The following is an 18,476-nucleotide window of genomic DNA, read 5'->3' on the forward strand; positions in this document are numbered from 1 at the left end:
TAATCAGGAGGATTGGCTGGATATCCTCTGCAGTACTGTGGCGATTCTGCAACTACCCTAGTCGGTCAGCTTGAGGGACTCAGAGCTACAGGTCTCGAGTAGTACGCATTGCAGCGACAACACTCCAACGAATACTAGCGAGACATTCCTAGTCGTGGTTTCACTTCTCTTCTCTCAGCAGTCTTTACCTAATTGCCATTGCTAATGAGGCAAGGAATGAAGATGTCGCCATCTAGGCTTTGTCCTACCACTTTCATTCTTCCGTGAGCTGCGGGTGTGGATGAGGGTTATAAAAGGGCTCTATGTTACCAGAACCATTGTTGGGAATGAGAACAACTCTCACATTATCAGTTAACCAATTCCCCTCTAAGTCAGAAACCTCTCTTAGAACTTCTCTACCTACGTTTTCAAAATGGGCTCTGTGCAGGATGGACCTTCAGTGCTAGCAGCAGACCTTCCAATTGCACCTCTGAGAACCATCCGATACAGTGCTCTGCAGAGTGGTGATCCCAAGGAAGTTGGAAGACTCCTCGAGGCGTGTATTCATGAAGGGTTCTTCTACCTTGATATGACAGATGGAGAAGAGAATCCTGCTGTTCTCCAGAAGGTGGATGAAATGTATGACTTCATGCGCGAGTGGTTCGGTCAACCTGATGAGGTGAAGCAAGAAGTACTGTCGTCCAACTATACTGATGGGTAAGCACCACGATCCTACTCCTATGGTATGTATATATGACTGACGTGATATTCCCACCGTCTAGCTACAAGCCAACTGGAATCTTTGCGGGTGTTCGTGAGAATACCAGAGACGCTTATGAAACTTTGAAGGTACATCCACGTTCTTCTCACACAAACTAGTATTGACTAACGCATATACAACAGGTCTCTCACATGGGCATCAAAAAAGGAGCAACAAACCCCCCACCCTATCTCCAAGTCCGCAAAGGAATGTTCGAGTCTTACCTCGAAGCATGCAACCAAATCGCCCTCCGCCTCCTAATCTGCCTATCCTCCCAACTAGGTCTCGACAAGTCTTCATCCCTCGAGACATTTCACCAAGACAAGGAAGACTCCAACTCAACCCTCGTCCTCCTCAAATACCCATACCAAGAGCCCGATCTCGAATCCCACCAAATCGGACACAACAAGCACACAGATATCGGCAGTATCACCGTCCTCTTCACCGACCAATGGGGACTCCAGGTTCTATCCGCCGCAGACCAGGGCCAAAAAGAAGAACAATGGAAGTTCGTCGAACCCCGTCGCGGATGCGCCGTGATCAACGTTGGCGATTCTCTGCGATTCCTTTCGCAGAAGAGGCTACGCTCTTGTCTCCACCGTGTGGTCCCTGCAAAGGGACAGACGGTTGATCGGTATACCATTGCGTATTTCTTGCGGCCGTCAAATAGTGCCACGTTTGTGGATAGTAATGGGGAGTTGGTGACGGCGACAAATTGGCATGATAGGAAGTATGAGGTCTTCAAAGCGACGCATGCGGATCAGAGGAAAGACACGATTTTGACGGGGGGGTTGGAGCCGATATCTATTTGATTATCTGGACTAGTGGAACTAGCTGACAACACATCAATTCTGTTTTGTTTCTTTTTACATTTCAAAAGCTTTATGTACATAAGCACAACTACTCCAGTAGAGACAAAAACAATCTATACAAAAAGATTCTCAAACCGTGGCGATGAAGAAGGTAGTGGAGATGATAGAGAAGAGCTTTAGCATGCACTGGCATTGCATAGATCTGTCATATATTTACTACGAGATTCACATGTAGATACAAAAAGCCAAGTGTCTGTCCCAATATACGATCTCAGTGGTGAAGAAAGGCTTCTATATAATTCCTCCATGAACATACTATGTAATAGCTAGTTCAATAATGTATTGACCATGGAAAATGCTCCTATCTAGTTCGGTGGCAAATGTAGTGCGGTAATATAATATAATTACCTAGACTAGTGTTAGGTAGCTGCGGCTGAGATAGGGCTCAAGGAGTAATAGCATAGCACAAGCTGACCTGAGAGAATAAAAGAAAAGAAGAACAGACACAGCCCCCAGGAGTGGCTCAGCTCGGGGAAACATTTACTCTGTAATATTATTTTGTTTTGTAGTGTATTTTATCATGAATGACTAAGATTCGAGGCCTGATCTAGTAGAGATCCAACCTACTTATTGCTTATCTATAAGCTAATCTGTCCTCGTCCAGCAGTAGTTAAAGGTAGCATACACGACTCAATTAAACATGTCATCCAGATCAAATAAAGCCTATGTATTCACATTATAACATAGAGAAACCTATAGTCATCCGATAGGGGAAACCCTATGTCAAGGCATGGAACCCGCAGACCATAACACTCACACACCACCACCGCCGCCGCCACCACCACCACCACCACTACTAGTTTGGAGTGCACCCACAGTTGGTGCAGCAAATTGGTATATTCCAACCAGTCTCAGAAGAGAATATACAGATGTCGCAGCAATCTTGAGCAGCATCGGTTGAACACCAGTAGTATCATATATCAGTCACACGATAAATAACAATGATGCGATTGGAGTTGAAGGTCCGAGGGGACAGTGTTAACTTGAATATAACAAAAATAACAGGCAAAGGTTCGTTGGATGGTTTCATACGAGATATCTCCTGTTGTTTGCCTCCTTTCGCTTCATGTCTTGATGAATGTCACGTTGTTCGGCTTCGTTGGTCGAAGGGATGGCTGCTACTGCAGTAATTATAAAAGCGGTAGAGATAATTGAAAAGAGCTTCATTTTGAATAATTAATTGACTGAAACATTTGGTTATTTGCAGGATGATGAGGATATGATTAGTATGAGCTGTAGACTTGGGAGGGCAGTGGTGTCTTTATATAGACGAAGAAGATGTCTGAAGTACTACATTGCCTACTACAATAGAAGCTCCGCAGCCGTGTAAATGTATGTTACTGGCTACAAAAAACGACACTACGCGGTAGTAGCATACCGATAGTACTACTAATCCTAGTTAGCGATAACCTCATCGTCCACCTATATGCCCAGAAGGGAAGTCTCAGTAAAAGCAAACAGGAGCTGAACTGACACAAGACCAATCCCAGCTCTGAAGTATCTTGAACTATCTTTAAAGATCAAAAAGCAAGCACTAAGCATTCTAGGCATACGACCAAGGCAATGAACATTATGATTAATGAATCCATGTTCCCATATAGCCACTTCTCATCACTATCTCTGATCCGCATCTTTGCAGCGTCAACTCGCCTCACCTACGATACTATAAACGCTTCATTGCACTCTTTATGATTATAAACGGACACTGAAACAGGCGAGGCGAAAGGAATTCGCGCAAGTGCACTTGTTACACTAATGCAATACAAAGAAAAGCAATATGATTGATTCAAATCCCAGCTTTGCCACATGCATAGGTACATTGGGCAAGTGAGTTTTCCTGGTGGGGCTGACTAGGCCTTAAAGATTGATTAACCCTATTAGACTAACTTGGACCTACTACAGTAGGATCAGGTAGAAGTTTAGGAAACAGATATCTAATCTGAGAAGTCTAGCCAAACATTCAGTTGTACAAGTGGTCATTATAGAAACTGCTGCTGCTGCTATAGGCGGACAAATTGGATTCTACCAACAGTTATTATTATCTCACAGCGTAGAGAGGCTAGTAGTAGTACTGGTAGGATAGTTTAGTGGTGATAATGATGATGACAATGATGATAACAATAATAACTGAAGTCTACAAGAAAACACAGCCTGAATCCCACCACCATACTACTATAAGTAGAAGTGAAGTAACTATCAGTAAGTTCTCTAACATTTACAAAACTTCTGGCATTGAGAGAGGTTTCCAAACGTGGCGTCGCAAAGCTTAGCACATCGAGTTGTCTTCTCCTTATTTGGGAGAAATATACACTATATGAACATCAGTAACCATATGTCAATTGGTAGTAAGACTACATACTACTATATAGTAGTATATAGTAGATTATTGCACTGGATTGGAAGGTGGCGGGGGTTGGTTCCTTACCACTCGATGCCTATAGCTACGAGGATCCCCTCCTGTCTGGGGCAGGGGCGAGGCTGCCACAGCGGTAATGAGAAGGGCAGTAGAGATGATTGAGTGAAGCTTCATTTTGATTATTTGATGGTGTCGAGTAGACTTTATTGATGGGTTTCTGTTGTATAATTCTGAGAGGGGTGTTTAGAATGAAGATGAGATAGGGAAAGATAATCGTACAACAAGGGGAGAATGATCTCTTCTTTAATAGATGATCTATTCTTTAATAGATGATCTATTCTTTAATAGATGGTAAAAGCCCTATTGAGCTACTATCACTACTTTCGTATCTCTGGCTATGGCTATCAAAACGGCAGACATGTCTAGTGAATCTTTGAGGGTACACAAGAGAAGGCAACTGTTCCAAAACAGGAAATAGTAGGGTAATGAGACACACACGTGATTGATGGAATAAGCAGGCAGACTTCATCATTACAAATGAACGCCGCTTCATTCGAAACCTGCAGTGCTACACTGGTTGCTTACTATCTATTCAGATTACAGAATATAAAAGCTCAGTGTGTTTGCGTTGCTGCCGCATTGGAGATATCGGGCTTTGGCTTGGAAGATATTAGTCCAACCAAGCTATCCTACTCTTCCAAAGGCATCATACATCTCGTTAGTGAGCTTTTGACATCCAAAAACTACTAGTTATTAGACATGCTACCCAGTTCTAAGGTGATAACAAGGTCACGTAACAAGTATGAAGTCTGCACAGGGCCCCAAATCAGATTAGATAGCGTGGTGTAATACCAATTAATAAGCAATATAACTTTGCTATTCAATTACCGTCGCGCAAGATTGAATTAGAAAGACCGGAGCGGGTGTGAATGTGAAGCCCTGAAGCCTCTCATTACGCGGCACACTAAAACTGACCCGGTGAGCAATCATGTACCTCAAAGTAGCTGTATGTTAAAAGGGGTGGGAGATTTAATCGGAAGTTGGCTGCTTGCATGTGGGAAGAAGGTTGCTACTTATGTAGATAGGCAGGACTCCATTTCTTTCGGTCTAACAATTAGGATTCCTATGGTGCTCGTTACTCAATTGAGTTGGGATCAACCGTTGCGGATTATCATGATGGGATATACCATTCTAGGCACGCCGGAGGAAAAGCAATGAAGATAATCCGGAGTGTAGATGTTCCGAGTGGATTCCCCGCGTGGCAGGTGGAGAGATTATCGAAGAAAGGGTGACATAAGAGGGGAGAACAAGCAATATGCCTAATGAAAAAAAGCAGACTCCGCAGGAATGCATGATTGGTGATCTCACATGCAGATAATTGCAAAGATGAACCAACGTCTCTTTGCTAATTCTACGATATAGTGGTTAGAGCATGGAATGTGTCACTAGATCCAGATAGGCTTGATAGATCCAGATAGGCCTGAGCAGTGACTCAATGCTATAAAAGAAAAAGAAATATTCTGATATTTACTCAGTAGCTGTTCATAGGGCATAAGTAGAAGATATAGAAATAGTGGTAGTGTGATGACTGCAGGCCATGATAATACATGACCCCCAGTCCGGTGACAGCAATCGATCAGGATATCAAATGCGCATCACCGCTGAAGATGGACATAGGAAAAAGCACATTTAAAAGCTCATGAGATCTAAACAACCCATTAGCAATTTGATCCTGTAGAGCAAAACGAAACGATGGAATCGAGGGGATAAACAACTTACCTCTTCCAAACAACGACCGCTTGGCCCAATCCATGGCCAACATACACCTCGTTCTAAAGCTGACACTCTCGGCGAAGTAAACACTGCGCCAGAGGTACATCGCCAGGACACCACCGCTAAAGTTCAGACCGCCAAAGTCGAAGATAGCAGCGTTACTGATGTATGCCAGACTTCCCAAGTGCTTGTACTTGAAAGCCTTGTAGCATGCCTCATCCAGATCACCATAGTCGATCTGGTTGGCCTGCATACCCGGCAATGCAGCCGCAATCTTAGTCAGCTTGCGGCCCAGGTACTCGCCCTGCTGGTTCGCGCGCTGCGCAGTAGCAGGCAGAGAAGTGAGCTTCGTGTCGATCTGGTGCAGGAGTTCGGAGAGTTCACCGAACTCAAGAGTGCCGGACTGGTCCTTGTCGTATTGCTCAAAGAGCTTGTCTAGACGGCGGAGGTGGTTCGAGGCTTGAGGGAAACGCTTGCGGATGCGGGTTGCTACTTCGCGCCATTCGCGGAAGGTCAGGTGCAGCTTCTCGGGATCCTTGCCCTTCTCCCAGGCAATGGTGCGGAGGAAGGACATGATGTTGCCGGCGAGGTTGTTCTGGACGGTGGAGCAGTCGCCAATAGCGTAGACATCACCCAGGGGCGCGCCGATGAGACGAAGGTGAGAGTCGGTTTCGAGGGCGTGCTTGTTGTTCTGGGATTCAAGCTTGTCGGAGAGGCGCTTGCAGAGATCGGCGCGGGCTGGTTAAAGATGTGAGTGTTTCTGTGAAATAAGTGAGAGGTGAAGTTACGTACCGACACCAGTGGACCACAGGCAGAAGCCCATGGGAATCTCCTTCAGGATGCGCTTGCCGTCTTCCTCTTGCGTAAAGAGGACTCGGTCGTCACGAACCTCCGCCACTCTGGCATTCGTCAATACATCGACGTGGTCGCGAGCGAAACGGGACTGTGTGGTCGGTCAGTAATGTTGACTCCTGGATTGACGAATGGGGACCCTGGACTGACCTCAGCATAGCGCGAGAGAGCCTCATCGTAGGTGTTCAAGATGTGACTACGGCTCTGGATAATGTGCACGGAGATCTCGTTCCGGAGAATCTTAGGGAAGGAGTAAAGAAGGTCCTCGTTGAGCAGATCGAACAGCTCCGCGGCGAACTCAACACCCGTCGGGCCTCCACCGCAAACAACAAAAGACAAGAGACGCTTGCGCTCGTCATCACTAGTCGTGGGCAGGCAGGCAAGTTCCATGTTCTCCAAAACCTTGTTCTTGATCTTCCGGGCATCGTCGATCGACTTCAGGAAGTGGCAGTTGTCGAGTCCCTTAACGCCGTGGGGGTTGGTAACACAACCTATAGATCGGAGAATTAGTTTCACGGAATATAATTCCAACGGAAGTAAAATGAGTTTCGAACGTACCAACACCAATAACAAGCTTATCATAAGGCAAATAGAACCTCTGTTCCTTGCCATTGGCATCGAGTTGGGACACCTCGACCAACTTCTCGGAAAAGTCAACGTCCTGCGCCTCACCCTTGAGGAAATGTCCGTGCACCCGCTGCACGATCCGACGAACAGGCTCGACAAGCGACCTCAGCCCCAAAGTTCCCACTGTCGCAGACGGCAACATCGGAGTGAACAGGAAGTAGTTGGTAGGGGACACGACCGTGACATGGTAGTCGCCGGGGTTGAGATGCTTCAGAAGTGCGATGCTACCCCAACCCGTACCCAGGATGACCAAACGAGGCTTGTCCTTCTGCTCCAGCTTAGCCTCCGAATCACTATCTCCAAGCAAGACCTCTGCGATGGGGAGGTTTTTAGGTCCACCGCGCCGGGGATTTAGCGCCAATTCCGAAACGGGAATATCTTCCGCACTCGAGTGTTCGCGGTAGGTGGATGCATCGTAGATGAAGAACGCCACAACGGCAGCACCGCTCATGACAATGAAGCCGCCGCAGTAGGCAAAGGACTTGAAAATGGCATTGCGGAAGGAGGACTTCCGAGGAGGTTCGCTGGCTTCAGGGGTTGTAGAGTTATGCCGGACGGTATATTGCGGGTTGAAAAAGGCACGCGACGCCAAGCATTGAGCTGTCGCGGTGCGATGAGGTAACCGGGTTCGGGAGGCAGCGAGGCCTGCTGATGCTGGAGACTTCGAAGACTGATAGCGACGAGATAGAAGGGCTATTCTTTTCAAGGCATGAGGGTCCGGACGACTCCGGAGCAGCGCCGCGCTCATGGCGTCTAAGCTGACAGGAGGAACGAGCGGTCACTGCGAAGGGGCCAGGCTGGAGACAATCGACCCGCGAAGAGACTCAATGGCACGGGAAAGAGGAAAGGAGGAAAGTAACAACGAAGGATGACACCAAAGTGGCCGTGGAAAAGAACAGCGAAAGAGACAACACCGACTGCGAGAAGAAGAGGGAAGATTCAAGGAGGAAGAACAACACTTTGAAACCACTGCACCTCGACGTCATCTGGCCAAGCCCACTTGGACCCGCTCGGCCTGCAGGGCCCGGCTTGGCGCCATTTGCTCGATCGGAAATGTTATACAGAATTAGGTAGTTATACACCATCTTATTTTTGTTTGTTCTCATTGTTTGTTTATTTAATTTCATCTAGTTACTAGGCATATGGTATTGTCTTAAAGATATGGTCATCTCATCACACATAGGAAAGAAAGAATATAAGAATGATAATGTCAGTACGCCTCCCACCCACCGTTGTAAGTAATACCTCGTCGGCATTCCGAACGCCAGTTCCGATCCCATAAATGCATCCTCTTGGGTAAATAAGTAGATAATAGACAGCCAAAAATACACGGGTCATGGTGCCAACCCGATCAACGGTCCCGGCACCTCTTCTAATTCCAGTCCGACTCTTCTGCTCCTGGCTCCGTACTGGCCCGTTTCTTGCCAGAGCCAGGCTTTCGGCCCCGGGGACGCTTGACAGGACTCTGTCCGGACATGGAGTTCTTGCGCTTCCCCGGCCGGGGTCCACCAGCTGTGCTCCAACCGGCTGCCGGGTCATCCATGTCGGTGGCCGCGTCCAGATTGTCCCCTTCGGCATCTTCATCACCTCCAACCTTGAATTCGTCGTCGATGTTAAGCAAAGTTGCAAACTCGCGGCACTTATCGATCATGCTCTGCTCGCTGCTCAAGGCGTTCATATTCCGAGCGATAGCGTCCCAGAACTTGTCACCAGTCACGCCGTGGACCTTCGTGGCTGACTTGCTGAGCTCCTTCGATGCAGCTTTGGCCTCTTTGACGCGTGCGTTCGCTGTGATACCATATAAGCGGCGGAGATAGGTCCGTGCTTCCCAGAGCATGGAAAGGGATGCAGCAGCAGTAGCCAAAAGCCGCAGGGTAGCGGGATTATACTGCTGCAAGGGTGCCAAATTTTCTGAACCCTCTGGTGCAGGAGCAGGCATTCCCTCCACGGTAGTGGGCTCCGCCTTAGCAGTAAAGATGTCTGTCTCAATCGAGTGGGCGACAACTGTCCCAGTCGCAGACACAATGCGTTCCATGCAGCCGATTGTCGGTACGAGTTCGGCCAGTTGGTTGTAATCGAAGAATGCGAGGTTCTGCGCCACAAAACGCGACAGTAAGAGATGCTCGGGCGGGTCACCAGTGGCTTCAAGCTTTTTCAGTTCAAAATCAACTTTCGAGCACAAATTCGAGAGAAACTTTCTCTGATAACGACTGTTGCTGATTTTGATGATATCAAACAGCGGCGCAAGTTTGGCAATGTACGGGCGGCTTGATGCACCACTGGGATCTCCGACTACATCGCGCTGGTAGTAGAAAGCTTCCTGAACAGCACGCATGTATTCTCTTTCGAACATCGACTCGTACTGCTGGTGAAGCATTTTGTGAGTATCAAAGGCAACCTTCGCAATCGCTGGAACAGTTGATGTCTCCAACGAGACAAGGACGCCAGCACACTCCTTAGGGTGAACCAATCCTTGACGGTTGATACTAGCAATCAGCTCAATAGCAGTCAGAGCGTACGAGTCCTGCCGCGATTGTGCAACTCGAAGCATGCTCCGCAAAAAGTGCTGGGCAATCAAAGCAGCGGCACCATCGTTGTCACTGGCCTTCAAAGACCCTCCTAGTCGCGTGGCGCTCTCTTGCTCGGCGATCTCAGCAGCAGGTAGCACGGTCTTCTCGGCCTTGCCTTCGTGCATTGCGAAAAACTCCGAGAATGACCTCAGCACAATGTTTTGCAGACTCGGATTGTCTTCCTTGAAGACCATGGACAGAATCTGCCTTGGGTTATCACGACTGAATTGGCCTGGCCAGGACTGGCAAATCGATCCCAAACTCTCCAGTGACATGACTCTCAGTTCAAGCGGTTGTTTCTGAACGGTGAAGGGTATAATGGCATCCACCATTAGACCAGCCACTGAGCCCCCGCCCCACGACGGGAATGCATTCTTGAAATGCGGCTCGTACTTTTCAAGATCGCAGTGTCTGCCAACACAGCCTGCAATGCGAATGTAGCTTTTGGCTCTGGCTAAGACTGCCGCGTTCGCACTATCCGAAAGATCTATGTTTTTGTAGTGCTGTATCGGTTTCAGTACGGAAATGGTTAGCTTTACCAGCCGGTCAGTATTGTGCAGAACTCCGTTGATAGTCCAAAGGCACGCCATCACTTCATTCAGCTCTGAGCGAGCAAGCTTGGCAACGCTTTTAAACAGGTCGTTTTGCACCTCTCTCAACAGAGTATTGTGGGCGGACGACAAATATGGCAATACACATCGGTAGATGACCACCACCGAGCGGAAAAGGAAAAGATCCTCCGCCGTGGCCAGGTGTCCAATGTAAGGATGCAAAGTCTCCAGCTGGTCAGGCCGAAACAACTTTGCGTTGGCCTTTGCAAAAACGGTGATTGTTTGCAAAAGCGCTTGCTGAAATTCCTTCGTCGAATCGGTACCTTCGACCAGCTTCTCAAACATTGTAGAGACCATTGCTTTGCATACTTTGAAGTTCAAAGACGCTGTCTTGGAGGTTTCGGATAGAACCTTCTTAAGACAGTTGTTCAAGGTGTCGAGCGCTGTTTCACTTCGCTGAACCAGGCTGACTATGAGTGTCACCCTCTCATCAAGACCGACCTTGAGTTTCGGGCCATCCTGAGCAGAGTCGATGAGTCCGTGGAAGGGAGTGAGCCAGATCTCCTCGAATGTTTGTCGCGCCAAAGTCGCCACACTATCTTCCAAGTCGCCCGTACGTTGCAGAAAGCTATCCATGATCGCAAGCTTCAGCTCAGTACGCGACGTATTGAGGTAGATATCCTTCAACAGTCCGATGCAGCGCTTCCGTACACCGGCAGTCGGATCAGCGGCGCAGGTCAAGATAGCCCGACAACCGTCCTCTTCCAGCTTCGGCTTCAATGCAATGCATTTTGCGATCAAGGACAACGCGGAATCGCGGACCATTGGAGATGCATCAGTGGCGCAGCGGAGAATTACTCGCATGACCGAAGCATCTCTATCGAGAAGACTTGGATCCTTCTCAAGCATGTAGATTACACTCTTCAAGCTACGACTCCGAACTTTGGCCTGGTCACTCGCAATTGAGTTGAGCAAAACTTTAAGGATAGTGTCGAAAGCCTTGCAGAACCCTGAGTTCAAGACAGTCAGGATGTATGCGAACTTGCCATGTGCCGTAGGTACGGTATTGAATTGCCTAGAAACGAATCAGTAAGGTGCCCTGAGCCTCAACAAAACGTACTCACCTGTGCGTCTCGAGCCATAATGGGTCAGAGAAAAGATTGGAGAAGAGTGAAACCAGGTCTTCGGTCGCGTCGTCGTACATGACTTCGTCCTTGTCTTCAGAGTTGTAGTAAACGGAACAAAAGGTTTTGGACCACTGGGTAAGATAGAATCCGCGAGCACTAGCAAGCTGCCAGTTGTCTACACTGCGGTCTTGAATGAAATACTCGAGCGTCATCCGATAAGGGCCTTCGGCGACAACGAGGTCTTGTGGATGCAAAGCGCGGCTCGAATACTCTTCGAACAGCTGTTTGAGGGATTTGCTGAGATCGCTATCAGACTCCTCCATGGCGGGTAGCAGGTGTTGAGCAGTCACTATAAGATCAGAGATGGCAGAGCCCATCCATCCCAGAAGCTCAAGAGCCATGCTTTTCGCTGTCGCAGAGCTTTTGTCCTGTTCGGCGATGCCAACCATGTGAGAGGCCATAATACGAAGAAGCAATTCCGCAGCCGGCCAATCTGTGGAACCTAGGACGCTGATCAAGTCCTCGGTAAAAAGGTCGAAAATATTTCGATAAGGCTGATCGCCAGTTTTGGTAGATGTCATCGCTCGTTGAACGATGAATTTAACAATGTACTGGGCACTGCGTACTGCGTTATCATGTAGACGGTTAACCTTCGTTGCAAGCTGCTCCATGGACATGTTCGACTGGTCATCATCTACTCCCTGGCTATCACCAAGCACTTCGTCATCGTCCTCATCTTCGGCCGATCCAGGTGGCTTGCGCCTCATTCGAGACGCCCTTGAGTTGGGAACGTCCAAAGCAGTCGTCTGCACCAGTTGCATGACCAATGCAGTCAGAAGTTGGATGTTCTTGCCGTCGGCAAGTTTGAACTGCCTCGCACTCTGCCGGGTAGATGGAAGTTTTTCGAGTGATACAAGGATTTCGTCCAGGATGTATGGGCGCTGGGCGGGATACTTGGAGAAAATCTTGGCCAGTACATCCATGGCTCCACGTCGAACCGACTCGTATTTTTGGACACCGACAGTAGAGTCCTTCTCCGTGTGAGAGTTCTCGACGAATATTAACTTAGCTGCGAAGAACTCTGCGGCGGTGACTGTTCCTTCTGAGACGTCAATCCGCGAGAGGAAATCTGCGAAGAGAGCAAGTACTTTTTTGCTTTGCTGGATTAATGAACCAAGAACCCGTTTCTGAGCGGAGAAGAACTCAAAATACTTCGCATCCTTACCTCCAGGACGTGCCTGGACAGCCGGGATGATACAGTGATCAAAGACTTGGTTAAAAACATTCGGTATGGCTTCAATCAAATCCTCTGGACAAAGATCTCGTTCCGTCTGGGTCCCAGACATTGTTTGTAGAAGACTCCCAATAGCAAGAAGAGCATTTTGCATGTCATCCAATTTTCTTAACCAATCCTGTGTTTCAGACTCATTCGAGGGATCGTCTATTCTCAGATCCGGCGATTGGGCAGCAATGATTGGCTTTTCACAAAGCTTCTGGATCCTATTAAGATAGTCTGATGGGATATCCTGGAGTCGATTGTACCCAACCACTTTCTTGATTGCCTTCTGTAGCCGCGTATGGGCATCGGACGAAAGGATAGGTCCGTTCACCTCGAGTGCATGAGGTGTAGTAAAAACCACGTTTGTCTGTTCAGCAGCCGCACCGGAGGATGTACTAGGGTCGAGCTGATCCTCCGACTCGAAGATCTCATGAAGCATGTCCTGCAACTTGACTAGGGCAGCATCTGCCTCTTCCTTTTGGTCTTTCAGTCGGATGGCCGTAAGATTCTCGCCCCCATCAGCATTAAGCTTTCTCTTCTTCGACATGCCGTGTTCGTCTATATGGTGTGGCAGTGGTTTGACAGGGATCACTACCGACAGTTGACTTGTCTGTTGGCTCGGTCGGGATGAGGGTGTGGGTGCAGGTCTATGTGCGACGGAAGGTTGCTTTTCGTTCAAGGAAGTAGGCTTGTGCGGCGGTTCTATATCATCAGGCGTAGGATCTGTACATTGTCAGTTCACTTCTAGAGCACTTGTGAAGCGATAAGCCCTACATCGAAAAGCAATATCCGTAGCATCCAACATCATCTTCGCAAATGAGCCAAGCTTGTTGCTGCTGGCGACATGGTCGTTGGCCGCAGTCGAAGGTGATTGCTGAGCGCTAATCGAGCTTGTCGGCAGCTTGAACTTGCTACCGGAATAGGTGAGCATATGATATAAGAATGAAGCATTAATGAGGCTCACAATTCGGTCAACTGATCGCCATCCAGCAATTGCTGCAAGTATTCCCGAGATGTCTCCAAGCGATTCGACTCATCCCGTCCCGATTGGATTTCACCATTGAGTTGAGTTAATGCTGTACGGCCGGACTGGAGGATGTGATTAATGGAGGTCGTATTGGGGGGTCGACCGACGTCCGGGCGTAGGATGCAATCTTAAGGAGACAAGTCAATCAGTTAGTTAAAGTTCACTTTGTTCACATGAAGGGTTTATCTCAGTCTGACCTAAACCGAATATCGGCGAGCTGGACATGGGAGAGTACTGCAACGCCTCCTCCACAGCCAACGGCCTTTGCCAGCGGCGAGCCTGCCCGGTGGGAGCATGAGCTTGCGTTTGAGGATGGCCGTTGATGACGACCTGAACGGCCGGATGCCAGTTTTGAGCCATGGCGGCGGGTATCCCTACTGGGAAGCTAAAGATGGGTTGAAAGAAGATCTATGACGGTAGCTTAGACATGCCCTCCTCAGAGACATGGCTATGGGAGCAAGGAGAATGAGAGACCACCCCCGATAAACGCCTGATCATCCAAAGATCTCCATGGCAAACCAATGCAATAATTAATGCCAGGCACGGTTCTCTTGCCGCTGCCGCGCCTCACCGCCCGGCACTAATGGCGCGCTGGACCTTCGAAAATTGGCCCGTGCTGGAGCCTTTCTTTCCGCCGCCATCCAAAGAAATTCAAGGGCGGGAAAGAAAAAAAAAAGTGAAGGGTCATTTATTCGTTTTCAATTGTCCGGTTGATCTGGTATCTTTTTGTCGCAAACCCATATCTTTCAATATGTCTGCGATCGGAACTCTCGTCTTCTGCACTGACTGCGGCTCTCTATTGGAGGGTTCAATTGGTGATCCCACCAAGATTCTTGTCTGCGATGTCTGCGGAGCTAGGAATAAAGGTAGGTTTGCCTTGTTGGTATTCTAGTTTGCAAAGTCGCATTCACTGACCTTGTCCCCTTTCACCTCGCCATTCAGACACCGTTCCCCAGACCATTGTCTCCGAGTCCAAGCCGAGCGCATTCCCGTCTGCTTTGAGAGCGAAAAGATCTGCGGTCCAGACCTTGACGGCGTCAGACAGAAGAACCGAAGCCCTCACTCAACATACTTGTATCAAGTGTGGAAGGAAAGAGATGTACTACACCACCGTACAACTGCGCAGTGCAGATGAAGGTAGTACGGTGTTTTACACATGTGTCTGTGGTCACAAGTATGCAATCTACCAGCCCTTCCCTTTCCCATTCTCTATACTAATTTTCCGTTACACAGGGAATCGACGAACAACTAAACGGCAAAGACCTGGTGTCTATGTTTTTTTTGGGGAATTCTCAATTGTACATCTATGAGTCATGAAAGCAACTATTTACCGGCATTGTAGACTTTTTGTTCGCATAATTCATCAAGCAGACACGGCAGCAGGGGCACCAGAGTCCGGCACCAGCGCATACTCCATCTCTCCGTTCTTCTCAAACTCGGCCATATCAAGGGCCACGATAATGCTGTCCCGGACAACCTGCTCGGGGTCGTTCAGGAACTTCTTCAGGGTATCCTCGACACCATCAACGTCACCCAAGCTACCGAGGGCCTCGGCAGCTTCGTGACGCACCATACCTTCTTCTTCTTGGTTGCTCAGACACTCGGTGAGACTAGGGACGGAGGCGGGGTGGCAGAGTTGACCGAAAACGAATGCGACCTCATGGCGGAACAGCGCAGAGGGGTCCTTGAGACCCTTGGCGAGCGCATCGATGGCCTGAACGGCGGTGGGCAGATCAGGAGGCGAGGCGAGGTCGCGCAGGGCAAACATGGCACGGTATCTTTGGAAGAGAGGGAGCTTGGTGTCCAGCAATGTCTTCTCCAACTCGGGAATAGAGGGTTCTGCGGCATCGAGGGGCATTGGCGGGGCGGGGTCGATGGAGGTGAAGTCACTATATCATATAGAAGCACTTGATTAGCATGCAATCCGAATGACTTGGCTGCGACAAATAAAGAAAAGTAAGGTCATACCTAGGCTTCAGCTTCTCAGCCTTCCTGGCTTCGGAGTTCTCCCAGACGATACGGTCCACAGCGATGTCGCAAGTCTCCCTAATGACCTCGGGTTCATTCGCATCATCCTTCAGCGCCTTCAGAATCTCCAAACTGTCCTCATAACCCAGAGCACCCAAGGCCTCCGCGGCCTCATGACGGCACATAACATCCTCCTCCTTATCCTTCAGAACCTGCTGAAGGTACGCGACAGCGTCAGGGTTACGAGTCTGACCAAGACAGTAGGCAAGCTCATGCTTCAACAAAGCCGACTTGGAGGAGAAAGCAGCAGCGATGGCCTCAATAGCCGGAAGGGTGTCCTCAGAGGGGGGCTGCAGGCAGGCCAGGTACTTGAGGGAAAAGAGGGCCCGGAAGCGGCGCGCGAGGGGCTCGGACTCGTTGACAATAACCTTGCGGAGGGTGAGGACAGTCTCACTCACCCCCTCCAGGTTGTTCTCGTTGACAGCAGACATGATAGATAAAAAGAAAAAAAAATTATTGATTAAGGAGTGTCTCTAGTTTGCACAATTTCACGAGATCCAGCGAGAAAAAACGAGGGGCAAGAAGGGGAGAAGAGGAGGAGGGACCTTTCAGGCATGAACGACGATAGGTAAATTTTCGATCTTATCACGTCCCGATAATAAATTTTAGGTGGGGGCGGCGGGGTTCCAAACCGCCGTGGCTGGGCGCCTTTTGCTTTGTAAATCTCTCTTACAGAGTACTATGCTCGGTCTCTTTTGCCGGATCTGTTCCTGCCGGGATGGTGATCATCGAACGATAATTTTTTGAGGCTTATCTTCTTTGAGAAAGTGGGAGTGTGAGGAAATATTTCATTATATATATAGTCTAGGTGACAGTCATAAGGCATTGCCTTATGTAAATATTTATCGCACAATCCCGAGCAGACCGTTATTTTCCATCCTCTTTTCTCCAGACCGCTGAAGCCTAATTCGAGTCATTGCGGAAAAGGCAAAAGGATTGATCCACTTGCTGCATGCCTGGATACGTAGTAGTACTACTCATCTGCTACCCGGTGAACTTCCGTTCTTCCCTCGTGCCTTCGGAGGATTTAGCCTTATCCGGACGAGGTTTGGGTTGTGAGGTGTGTTGCTGTATGTAGAAATTTAGTAGTCATTTCCCCTAGTACAACAAAACAAAACAACTACTACTAATCATCACTCGCAGCAGTTCATAGCATAGTATCGAATCATTCTAATCATAAAGGGACTGCGTCATATGGGTAATATTGTAGTAGATGATGGTCATTCTATGATGTTCAAATCCCTCGGTTGTTCATCTCGTCTGAAGTGCCAGTAGCACGCCTGTAGGATATATAAAGGGTCACTCCTCAATAGGCTAACACCAATCGTACTAAAGTAAAGAGTAGCATACCAAAGAAACTTTCATTCTACTAATCCCTTGACCATTACTAGGTTGCTAGTGTAATGGAAATTGTGAAAATAAAGTACCCTGAAAAGAAGGCACAGCATGTGAGAAGTGCAGAGCCTCAACTTTCCGGCCTGTAACGCCTTTCCTCGATAAAGGATTAACGAAGACTGAGCATGGATATCGACATTTGCTACCAATGTCTCTTGCGATACCTGGCACAAAGCGAGCTATTCTCTAGAATGGACTGGTAACTAGCGTAAGCATCCTCTAGATGCTGTTCGAGTTTCTCAGGAGTCGCTTGGCGCTATACTCGATATGTGAACTCAATGGTGCACACTGGCAGTCAGGAAATCCACCAGGTTATGTCAATAAAAGTTTGCAATATCGAAAAAGTGTAACATTTAGGAAAGTTAATTTATCACCTAGCACGACCCAGAACTCAAACAAAGACCTGCACTTATGTACATGACACACCAGAAACCCAAATCATTTAGTCTTGATGTACTTGAGCTTCTTCGGTTCGTGGACGAAGTTGTTAGCGTAGGCCTTGGGGACGAAGCGACGCTCATTCGGCTCCTGAACGAAGTACTCGTATCCCTGCTTCTGGGCGAACAAAATGGCATCCTCCTTGCTCTTGAAGTTCAGGTGGGTACCCTGCATGCAATCGGCAGAGGATTGCCAGCCCATGAGGGGGTTCTCCCAGCGATGACCCCTCTGCAGGATATCCCAATCCATTCTCCAGTGGTGGCCGTGCCAGGTTCCGGACTGTGTTGCGGGCTTCGCTTGACGGTAGATCCTGTATATGACTGATCAGCGCGACTGATACGGGTAGGCGACAAATATCGTTTAAGGAGCTTCATACCGGACAGTACGGGCCTGCAGGTCGGTGGGAGCGCCGGACAGAACAGCGGCAGCAACAGTAGCACCAGGCTCACTGCCATCCATGACGCGCTTGGGCACAGGGGAGAATTGACTGATTTCGATTGGTCAGTTTAGCCACTCCAATTGTAGCGCGAGGTGGGGTATTTCGTACGAGGTGCCGTGATCAATGGTGGCATCGTAATCGGGCTGATGACGGGTCATAGCCTCAGAAGGGCTCTCCTTGCGGATCAAGGTGCTCTCGGTGTGAGGAACAGTCGGGGCATCAGAAGTGCTGGACGTGCGAGAAGGGTCGCCTCGACCGGTGCCTGTGGACACAAAACGCGCATTGACGGGGGCGGCGAGCCTGCCCGTGCGAAGGCAGGCGAATCTTCCTGCTCTAGCAAGCGACATGATGGCGAGGTTGTGCTTGGATGAGTGGAGAGAGCAAGGTGCTGCGGTAGAGCAAT

General features: G+C 48.8%; 6 protein-coding genes across 6 annotated transcripts; 2 read left to right on the forward strand and 4 right to left on the reverse strand.

Moving 5' to 3' along the window:
• Positions 1–412: 412 nt before the first annotated feature.
• Positions 413–1,551, forward strand: AtWU_07109 (gibberellin 20-oxidase family protein; the record flags this gene model as incomplete). Its single annotated transcript, XM_035502218.1, has 3 exons — positions 413–696; positions 762–828; positions 883–1,551. The coding sequence occupies 3 exons, from the start codon at positions 413–415 to the stop codon at positions 1,549–1,551; spliced, it is 1,020 nt and encodes a 339-aa protein (XP_035358111.1).
• A 4,105-nt stretch (positions 1,552–5,656) lies between these two features.
• On the reverse strand, positions 5,657–7,967 carry AtWU_07110 (putative NADH-ubiquinone oxidoreductase 64 kDa subunit; the record flags this gene model as incomplete). Its single annotated transcript, XM_035502219.1, has 5 exons — positions 5,657–5,673; positions 5,747–6,478; positions 6,533–6,683; positions 6,743–7,083; positions 7,151–7,967. The coding sequence occupies 5 exons, from the start codon at positions 7,965–7,967 to the stop codon at positions 5,657–5,659; spliced, it is 2,058 nt and encodes a 685-aa protein (XP_035358112.1).
• Positions 7,968–8,591: 624 nt separating this feature from the next.
• On the reverse strand, positions 8,592–14,133 carry AtWU_07111 (putative sister chromatid cohesion protein Mis4; the record flags this gene model as incomplete). Its single annotated transcript, XM_035502220.1, has 5 exons — positions 8,592–11,415; positions 11,465–13,469; positions 13,521–13,657; positions 13,711–13,900; positions 13,971–14,133. 5 exons carry the CDS (start codon positions 14,131–14,133, stop codon positions 8,592–8,594), a joined length of 5,319 nt encoding a protein of 1,772 aa, XP_035358113.1.
• Positions 14,134–14,524: 391 nt separating this feature from the next.
• Positions 14,525–15,025, forward strand: AtWU_07112 (DNA-directed RNA polymerase I core subunit RPA12; the record flags this gene model as incomplete). Its single annotated transcript, XM_035502221.1, has 3 exons — positions 14,525–14,639; positions 14,716–14,947; positions 15,007–15,025. The coding sequence occupies 3 exons, from the start codon at positions 14,525–14,527 to the stop codon at positions 15,023–15,025; spliced, it is 366 nt and encodes a 121-aa protein (XP_035358114.1).
• A 111-nt stretch (positions 15,026–15,136) lies between these two features.
• AtWU_07113 (deoxyhypusine monooxygenase) lies at positions 15,137–16,232 on the reverse strand (the record flags this gene model as incomplete). The annotated part of the gene is made up of 2 exons (XM_035502222.1): positions 15,137–15,662; positions 15,742–16,232. The coding sequence occupies 2 exons, from the start codon at positions 16,230–16,232 to the stop codon at positions 15,137–15,139; spliced, it is 1,017 nt and encodes a 338-aa protein (XP_035358115.1).
• A 1,402-nt stretch (positions 16,233–17,634) lies between these two features.
• Positions 17,635–18,420, reverse strand: AtWU_07114 (ETC complex I subunit; the record flags this gene model as incomplete). The annotated part of the gene is made up of 3 exons (XM_035502223.1): positions 17,635–17,944; positions 18,011–18,121; positions 18,182–18,420. 3 exons carry the CDS (start codon positions 18,418–18,420, stop codon positions 17,635–17,637), a joined length of 660 nt encoding a protein of 219 aa, XP_035358116.1.
• Positions 18,421–18,476: the final 56 nt, after the last annotated feature.

This window comes from Aspergillus tubingensis (assembly GCF_013340325.1).
Source record: "Aspergillus tubingensis WU-2223L DNA, scaffold_8, whole genome shotgun sequence".
In the NCBI taxonomy this organism is placed as follows: Eukaryota; Fungi; Ascomycota; class Eurotiomycetes; order Eurotiales; family Aspergillaceae; genus Aspergillus; species Aspergillus tubingensis.